The following is a 9,908-nucleotide window of genomic DNA, read 5'->3' as shown; positions in this document are numbered from 1 at the left end:
GTCAAGGACATCTTTATAAGTCTAGGTCACTGAGGTGTTCAGTGGTCAAGGACATCTTTATAAGTCTAGGTCACTGAGGTGTTCAGTGGTCAAGGCTTTTGCTGCTAAGCTTATGATGATCCTGGAACCCACATAGCAGAACAAAGGAACCAACTGTTAAAAAAAGTTGACCTCTGACCTCTGCATGTGTGCCAAGCATGTGCATATGTACACATACACTCAAATGTTTTGAGCTTCATAAACCATATCATTATGAAAATATAATTTCTTATTTCTATATAGTGCTGTTATTTTTTATCTTGAAACTAGAAAAACTAAAACAAGAACGTCAGACATGGGAACTTTCTGTTCGCTGTTTATCCCTGTCCATACCATTTTCTCCAAAACTTTGCTCTCTGTCCCCATGGCCTTGCTGGCTTTTTTCCCTCTATTTCCTATTTCATAGCCCATGGTTCCATGCAGAAGGAAGACAGCTCCAACTCTTTAAAAGACTAGAATTGATAATCTCTCTTTTTCAAAAACAATTCTCTTGAAAGTCAGTTGTCCAGAAGAGCTCATTCTCACATTAACGGAAGGCCCCAGTGAGAAGCATGTACTGAACCAAAGTTCTGCAACCAGGAAGTGTCCAGAACACCTTACTCCCTTGGAAACTAGCCCGCTGCACTAGGTCCCATCTCTCTGTTCCTTCTTAGACTTACTAGACCAACTTTTCTTTTTAACTCCTCATTTGACTTGAAAAACAAAGTAGCTTTAGTTCCCCTGAAGATGTGTCTTTGGGACAGCCCTAATTACCAGCCCTGATATTAAAGTCAGCCATTGAAGAGAAATGCCCTAAGTGAGACTTGCGTTCTGTGAATTAGAGATTGTCCTCAGGTCATTTTCAATGTGTTGGAGGGGGGGTGGCACTCACATGCTTGTGTGTTGCTCCCCCTCCACCCAGGAGCCCCATTTTTAAAATTAGATTACTGATTTCTTTACTTTAAAACTTATTTTATTTGAAATTACATGTCTGTGTGTAGATATTTGTACATAAATGGTGTTGCCCAAAAAGGCCAGAGATGGATCATTTCCTGAGCTGGAGTTCCAAGAGGCTGTGAGCCACTTGGCATGAGTTCTGGAAGCTGGACTCAGATCCTCTGCAGAGCCGTCTTTTCTGCCCCTAGATTGCTAGTGTCTTGAGCCACAGGAATGTGCCTTCCTTTTTTCCTTCATTTTTCCTTTAGAAAATAACCAGAAGGGGCTATAGAGATGCTCAGCAGGTAAGGGCATTGACTGCTCTTCCAAAGGACCCAGGTTCAATCCCCAGCACCCATATGGCAGCTCACAACCATCTGTATATAACTCCCAGGGCATCTGGTGCCCTCTTCTGGCATCTGCCTCTGGCATCTGTAGGCACAGCATAGGCATGGTACACAGACTATATACAGTCAGATGAGTAAATATAAATTAAAAATAAAATCTCAAGAAGAGTTAAATAATAGAAACAACAATGCTTAGTTTTACAGTTAATTGGGGTGCTGGAATTGAGGTCCTTGGCTAGCCAGTGGCTGGCGCAGGCGCAGCACGTTTCCATCATGGGGAACCTCTACTGGGCAGCTGGCTCACGCCCTCTGAGCATCCTTGGATTCTTGTTGGTCTTGTTTCGCTCTTTCACCCGCAGCTACTCCGGCTAGGGTGGGATGCTCCCTCTTGTACTCACCACGTTCTTTGGGGACTCCCAGGGAAGCAGAGCTGGGAGTCCTTGCCTATAGCAGCACCCATGCAACGGCTCCTGTTCCTTCGTCCTTTCCCTTGCGCGGGCCCGGTTTCCACACCATGAGTGCCATTTCCTCTTTTGACTTGATACTAGAAACTCACACTTTGCCTGCAGTTGTGATCTGTGACCACGGGTTAGTCAAGTTTTGGCCACAGTCTACTCTCTGAATAGATGAGCACCATTCACTGGGAAATAAAATTATGTTTTCTCATTCATTTGTTTTATTCCCAGTGAATCTTAAAAAAATAGTACTCAGAGTTGCTCTTTCTAGAATGATAAGAAAATGGTCCTGTAGGTGTAACACAAGAAGGAATGGAAAGAAAGATGGGACCAGAGCTGGCCTGCACAAGCCTCACAGGAAGGGGAAAGAGCAGCCAGCCACTTGAGTGGCTACTGCAGTGGTCTGTGTTAGAAGGGCAGAGAAAGGGGAAGGAGGAAGGATGCTGCAGGGTTAGGATTTGAGGAGTGGAAAGGGGTAAGCTTCAGAAATGACTGGAATTTGTTACCTGGGTGTCAGAGAGCATCAGAAACGTGGATGAGGACTGGAGAGATCTCTAAGGATGCACAGGACAGGCAGGGTTTTCATCTGAGACAACTTTTTTGAGCGCTCAGGGTCCAGAGGGTCCTAAACCCGTTTCCCGGGGGTGACCATTATGGGTGACCTGACACAGATCTGGCTCTCCAGGCAGTTTGGTTTTGCCTGTTATTTCTCATTTAAGGGTGCTTCTCAAAGTAGAGGTCAGGACGTGGATCTTATTCCAGACCTTCCGGTCCCCAGCTGCAAAATGAAAATAAAAACAGGAGAGAAATACACTGGTACACTGGGGCTGCTCTCAGCATAGTGCACAAACTGTTTCTAGAAGGTTCTCACTTCCTACTGTCCTCTGTTGTTGTTCACGCACTACCCCAGAACCTTCAGTGGAGAACTCAGTTCTGTTCTCCGCCCTTCCGTCCTGGGTGTCAGCCCTGTGAGCTCCTGTGTGAGGCCTCCATCAGACCAGCCCTGTTGTCCTTCCACCCAGACGGGCGCATGCTATGTCACCTTGGCCATGTGATCTCTTGTACAAATTTCTGTCTTGATGCCCCAGTCTGACTGAGGTCCTTGGAAGCAGGAGACACTTCATACCAGCGTCCGTTCCTCTTCAGGATTTAGTGGAGTTTTGTCAGTATTCCCAGCATTGTGTGTGGACAGAGAAATGCAAGAGTTGAGCAGTGAGTGCGTGAACGAGGAAAGAAATGAGGATCACATGACTCTTCAGTCTCTGCTGGCCTGTGCCCATGGCTTTTTCTTCTTCTTTTTCTTTTTCTTTTTTTTTTTTTTTGTGTCCCTTTTACCTTTTATCAGGTGGCTCGACTCTTTCATTTTGTCTCCTCTTTGGACGTCAGAGAAGGGCAGGTAACCCTGTTGAGAGGTGTGACTAACTCCAAACCGATCCAGTCTGGTAGAGAGGCCTGCCAGCCGTCTCTACCCGCCAGCCTCTGGTCTGGATCAGAGGCAGGTGTCTTGCTGCCCCGACTCCTCTGTGTGGCATGTGTGACTCCGTGCCAGACACACAGGCTGGCTGCACTTTGTCCTCATACCAGAGCCTGTTAGTGTGTTCACCTGGCAGCCTCTAACGTGACTAACTTACTCAGCCCCACCCCCTTTGTTTAATGCCTGGAGAATGAACTGGATTTGTACTGATGCTCTCCTGGTAGAAGTCCTCATCTCTTTCTGGTTTGTCTGTTAATCCAGTTTTATGTCCTATAAAGCCTGCTCTCTGTGTGGCATGCTGAGGTGGGGGAAGCTGTCAGTGGGCTGGCTGTGCCGTGAGGGTTAGCAGGAAGCCCTCACTCTTCTTGAATTACCCATGGGAAATGTGGTTCTGCCAGTGGCTTTGCTGCCGATTGCCTGATTCACTAAAACCAGTCCCTTTTATCCTCACGGTCATCCAAAGTGAGCATTGGGTGCTCGGGGATATGGGATGAGCTAGAGTTCACACTCTGCTGCATCTTCCCCTGTGACGTGGTGGCTCCATCCAGAACCTGCTCAGGGCGCTAAATTGTTCTGTGTCTGCAAGTATCTGCTTTACCTCTCCATTATGTTTTAATTTCAGTTAAATATATGGGCCATGGTGGTACTCACCTGTAATCCTAACACTTAGGAAGTGGGGAAGGAAGATGGGGAGCTCAAGGTTACCTTGACTACATTGTGAGCTTGAGGCTAGCCTGGGCTGTGTGAAACCCTGTCTCCAAAATCAAAATAGGAGCAGGAGGGATTGCTCAGTGGTTGAGAACCAGGTTCAGTTTCTAGTATCCATGTGGTAGCTTGCAAACATCTGTAACTACATCCAATGTCTACTTCCGACCTCCATGGGCACCAGACATAAACATGGTGTACATACATGCAGGTGAAAACAATAATACACATAAAATAAGTAAAAGTTATAACCAATCCAGAACTGCCTGCATTGTTGTGGGTTGAAGACCTTTGTCACTGTCACAGAATTCCTGTCTTTACAACATCAGGTCCTCAGGGTCATCTTGGAGATTGCTGTGTGTTGCTGGAAATTCAATTGCACTGCTTCCCTAAAGGAGTGTGTGAGCCTTGTGCAAGATGAAAAGGGATAAAAGAGGGTGAGGTCACCCCTAGTACTAGCACCCGGGAAAGCCTGTCACCCAGAGGCATGCTTCCACCAGACAGATACAGTCATGGGCACTGGCAATGGGTAACTCACCCCATCCAAAACTTATTAAAAACTTCCCAACAAATATACCTCTCTTAGGCTGGGGGTGTGGCTAAGTTGGTTGGTTGCTTGCCTGGCATGCACAAATCCTTGGGTTCAAATCCCTAGTACTACATAAAATAAGTGTGGTTTTGGTTCCTCCTATTGGTTGAGAGTGAAGGCAGGAAGGTTAGAAGTTCAGGGCTATCCTTGGCTACTTAGCAAGTTTGAGGTCAGCCTGGGATACACGAAACCCTGTCTTAAAAAAATCAAAACAACCAGGAATGGTGGCATATGTCTTTAATCCCAGCACTCGATAAGCAGAGGCAGGCAGATCTCTGTGAGTTCAAGGCTAACCTGATCTACACAAAGAGTTCTAGGTCAGCCTGAGCTACACAGTGAAACCCTGTCTCAAAACAGACAAAAAGACCAAAAGCCCTCTTTCCACTTGGTTCACATATTTTCACAACCAGGTTCTCCAGAAGGAGCTCTCCTCTGGAGCACTTTGCCTCACAGGTATGCGACCTGTCCCTATGTCCTGCTCTTGTGGATACATCCCAAGGTGTGTTCAACAGAATGCCCCACAGGTCTGGGCCCCTGGCTGATAGATGGGAGTGGGGTGGGTGGTCTCTTGTAGCCACTCCTCTAGGGCAGTAACACGATAGACGCCTACATGCTGATGGTTTCCAGCTCCTGGGCCCTAATGTGTGTCAAGTAGAAAGGTGGATTCAGGACTGCAATAGTAAACTGTCTGGAGGGGAAGACCAGCAGACAATACCCAGAGTTAAGTGCATTTACGTGGAGAACAGGGAACAGGCTAGATGCCATGGAGAGCGTGTTTCAAGGAGTCTAGACATTTATCGGAAGCTGTTCAGAGAAGGGCAGCCCTTTTCATTACCTGGATGTCATTAACTCAAGTGCCACTAAGAAAGGAAACATTGCTAGTGAAATGGGGACATGATGCCTTCCACTTAGAGTGCTTACTGCTTCTTATTTAACACACTGCTAGACTGAGATTTTTAAAAAGCTCTTCTTATGCACAAATTAAAGGAGCACAGAAGCACAGTAAATAGGCTAGCTCTAACTAACCCCATTGTCACTGTCAAGAGTCTACTGAATCACCACAGCTTAGCCACCCACGAATGCCTGTGCTAGTAACCCTTTCTCTGGTTCTTGCAAAGGACCAGTGATATAGGGTTGTTATTTCTGGAACCTTCATCTCGCTGTGAGTGCCTATTATGCCCATGCTATTGATCCTTGATGGTTCCAGAAAAGATCAGTGGAATCTTAGATAACCAGTACCCATATTCCTTTCTCTTAGCTGAACACTCAGAACCTTCCATTGTCTCCAGTCTTGCCATAGGTGATAACCAAGTACACCTGTGTGTAGGTGGAGACAGTGATATCAGAAGCACTGTATCTCTCAGAGGTGGAAGACTGTATTGATGAACTGATGATGAACTGATGAAGACCATTTGTGGACAAACTAGGAGTGGATGGAAGTTGCATTACTTTAACATGGCTCTGGGCGATGCCCTGTGACTCTCTTTTCACCAGTCCCAGGATCTGAACCATCCTCAAAGGCAGAGAGAAGGGAGCAGGGCAGGATTTTCTCCTTTTGCCTATCAAGAAGAAAAAATGTCTCCCTAGCTGCAAACCCCTCAGCAGATCTCTCCTCACGCCCTATTGGACAAGACGGTGGTATAATGCCAGCCATAGCTGCAAGGGAGGCAGGAACATTTAAGTTTTGTTTGTAATCATTTCAGGAATGAGGACTGGGAAATAGCTCAGTCAGTAAAGCACTTGCTATGCAAGGATGAGCATCTGAGTCCCCAGGACCAGAAAAAACTTCAAGTGTGGTAGCACATGCTTGCGACTCCTGTGTTGGGGCTGTTTGATGCAGACTAAAGGGTCCCCAGGGTAGCCGAGCCTAATTTGATGAACTCCAGGTCAAGGAGAGATCTTGACTCAAAGGAAGTAGACAGTGTTCCTGAGGATGTCCTCAGACCTCCACATACACAAATACACACATGCCCCCAAAAAACCTACATGCAATACATATTCACACATATTCAAAAGAAAAAGATGCATATGGTGGTACATCCCTTTAGTTCCAGCACTGGGAAGCAGACACAAATAGACCTTGGTGAGTTCAAGGCTAGGCTGGTTTACATAGTAAGTTCCAGGCCAGCCAGAGTTACATAGTGAGACACTATCTTCAAAAAAGAGAGAAAAAAGTCTCAGTATGTAGCACTGGGTGTCCTGAAACTCACTTTGTAGACCAGGCTGGCCTCCAACTCACAATGATCCACCTGCCTCTACCCCCCAAGTGCCAGGATTAAAGGTGAGCGCCACTATGCCCTGCTTATATTATGCTTCTTCAAACATAGAAAATCCAGAATTATTTTCCCAGAGTAGGGAAACCAGTGTGGCAGATAGAAGCTCTTCCAGAAGACAACAGCTCCCAAACAAAAGATGGGGGTTCTCCCGTGCACAGCTTTTAAAGAAGGCCTCCTGGATGGTAAATATGATTGAGGTTGAACGGAGACTGAACAAGGCTATGAGGTTTTCGAGTGAGAGGCATGCTGTTTTCAGACATCTCCAGCTGTTCTGATTTGTTTTTCAGGACTCTTTTTTCCTTGCTTCTGTGGTTCCCTTTGGCACCTGGCTTGGTCCTGAGCCATCCTTATATCCTCTTTCCTAACCCTTGCCACTCTCCATCTTCCTGATGCTGGTGATATTGGAGCTGCACTGGCTCTGCTTCCCTGCGTGAAACTGAGCCCTTTGCCGAATGGGCACGGAATGTGTAGACTGTTGTTTCCCTCAGGTCTGCGGCAGAGTGTTTACAAGATCCAGAAGACGTTGATGGAGTTAGTCCCTGACCAGTTATTTGGGCTTGGGGTATTGAAACCCATCCTGGTCCTTTTGGCCATAAGTTGTCTTTTCTTTCACTGATTTCAATAGCAACTTGGGTGTGGCCAGCAGCAGGCACAGCAACAACCATCATCTTCAGTACCATGAAAATAAAATAGAGCTGGGCGGTGGTGGCGCAGCCTTTAATCCCAGCAGGTGGATCTCTGTGAGTTCAAGGCCAGCGACACAGGCAAACCTATCAGGGCCTTGTTCCTGTAGAAAACTGGCTGGAAAGATGGCTCCGTGGTTTGGAGTATTTGCTGCTCCTCCGAAGGACTCAAGTTTGGTTCCCAGTGTCCACGTCCAGCAGCTCACAGTTGCCTGTAACTCCAGCTCCAGGGGATCTGATACCTTCTTCTGGCTTGGCCAGTGTGTGCTTGCTCAAACACACACACATGCATGCTCACACACACACATAGATAACTTTAAGTGAATAATCTTTAAAAAGGTAGCTGACTCCCTGACTCCTGCCTGCAGCCATCAGTTGCCAGTAACTCCTCAGCAAGGCAATACTTCCATGAATTTGATCAAAACACATCACATGCATTATGAAAGCCTCAAATAGTAAGTGGAAAATTAAACTATAAAAAATAAACTAAATCTAAACAACAACAGAATGTCACTAGCCTCTCCCCTGCCCTGAGGCACACCTGCACACCCAGAGCTACACCCAAACCTGCATTGCTTTTGTCCTTTCTCTTTGCACAGACCTGTCATTTGGGGTGGGGGAGGGGAGGTTTGCTTTTTCATCCACACAACACATTTACCTTGCTTTCCTAAACAAAAGAATACATTTACACTGCGTTTCACTGCACAGCTCCTTCAGTATTTGAAGTGGTTACTTAGGCAGCAGAGATTTTTTTTTAATATCATTTATTCCTTCCTGATTCATTACCTTTTGGGTATTTTATGAAACTCGATATGCCCAATACGAGTAAATGTGCCTTGTATACCGTCTCAGCTTCACAGATTTTAAAAACAAAACAAAACTATTGTCATACATTGAAACAACACTGTCTGCATTTTATAGCCTTTGGGAAGAAGTCGGGTTAAGCGCATAGAATATTAGGTTTTGAGTTTGTATCCAGATTCTGAGAACTGAGGATAACATGGCCATATATAGACTTTTACTGGTGGGAAGCCAGCAGCCTCCAGCCGTCTCTGGAGAGTAGGGATTGTAGTGGGGATGTCCCTGAGGTGCATAAAACCCTGAATTTGAGCCTATCACTACATAAACCAGGCATGCCTGTAATCCTAGCATTTGGGAGGTGAAGGCAAGAGAATCAGGAGTTCAAGATCATCCTAGCAGGTATGCCTACATTGCCAAGCAGCAAGTTCAAGGTTAGCCCTGGACACGTGAGAACCCTATCTCAAACATACAAAGTGGGGAGCTAGAGAGATCAGTGATCCTAGCTACAGATTTCCCTGGGTCTGAAAGGGATGGGAACATCTCTAAAAGAAAGGGGGAGCCCCAGAGGTGGCCCTGGAACATACCTGCATATCGGCAAGTATACCCGGGAACCTGAGGAGAGGCAACCCAGGGCTCTTTTTCTGCCTTGTCCACTCACAGAGCAAAGGTCTCTCGGCCACTATCACATCTCATGCCTGTTCCCTTTAGAGCCCATCAGCCTGTGGTCAGGCCTCTAACAAGTGCTCTCCTGTATTGTGTCCAGGGACAGGGTGCCTTGTCGGAGAGACTGCGAAGCTTCAGCATGCAGGACCTCACCACTATCAGGGGTGATGGTGCCCCTGCTCCCTCAGGCCCCCCACCTCCAGGGACTGGGCGGTCCAGCGGCAAACATGGTCAGCCCAAGATGTCCAGGAGTGCTTCTGAGAGTGCTGGCAGCTCAGGTAGGTCTGTCCCCTCCCTTTCTCACTCCTGGGCCTCATTGTCATTAGAGGTGCAGTACTGGATCACACACAAGGTATCCCTTGTCCCGTGGACCTGTCCAAACAGAGATATTTGTTAGACTATCCCAGGCCAGATGATGAGCACAGCCACTCAAGAAGCTGGCCTAGGGACTGTGCCTTTGGCAGGAGAGGTTACACACACCCGGGGGTTATTTCTCCTTCATCACTGTCGGTGGAATCTGAGTGTTGGGTGCTAGTACCTGTGTCATGTCTGGAGCAGGAGTTGTGGTCTGGGCCTTGAGAGCACTTTCTATTCTCTCTGGCCCCATACTCAGATCTTGTGACCTCCTGAGCATCTTCTCCACTCCTCAGGACTGGTGACACCCCTTGGCATTTCCTACCTCTCCCATCTCCACTTCATCTCTGACTATTTACACACTACGCATGCCCACAGCCTGCACCTACCACGGACCACTCTAGACCTGAGGTTCAGTTCCTGGGGAGGTCAAGACCTTCTGGTATCTGAAAATCTACCTCTGCTGTTTAACTCTTGTGGATAAGTGCTCAGGATGAGACTGCCCATATAGGTCAGGGGCCTTGGCTAATATGTGGAGTCTCGGGCCTGTCTCCAGAGGTCTCAGTGAGACCCAGTGCTTAGGATGGGACTGCCCATATAGGTCAGG

At 47.1% G+C, this 9,908-nt stretch overlaps 1 protein-coding gene across 1 annotated transcript in view; it reads left to right on the top strand.

Moving 5' to 3' along the window:
* Reep1 (receptor accessory protein 1) overlaps window positions 1-9,908 on the top strand; it is a 110,505-nt gene that overhangs the window by 86,091 nt on the left and 14,506 nt on the right. Inside the window, exon 6 of the mRNA XM_005364757.2 lies at window positions 9,048-9,225. Within this exon, the coding sequence (XP_005364814.1) occupies window positions 9,048-9,225 (178 nt within the window). The remainder of the gene's footprint in view (window positions 1-9,047; window positions 9,226-9,908) is intronic.

The sequence above is a fragment of the Microtus ochrogaster genome, assembly GCF_000317375.1.
Source record: "Microtus ochrogaster isolate Prairie Vole_2 chromosome 14 unlocalized genomic scaffold, MicOch1.0 chr14_random_3, whole genome shotgun sequence".
Lineage (NCBI taxonomy): Eukaryota > Metazoa > Chordata > Mammalia > Rodentia > Cricetidae > Microtus > Microtus ochrogaster.
This window is presented reverse-complemented; position numbering and strand designations above follow the sequence as displayed.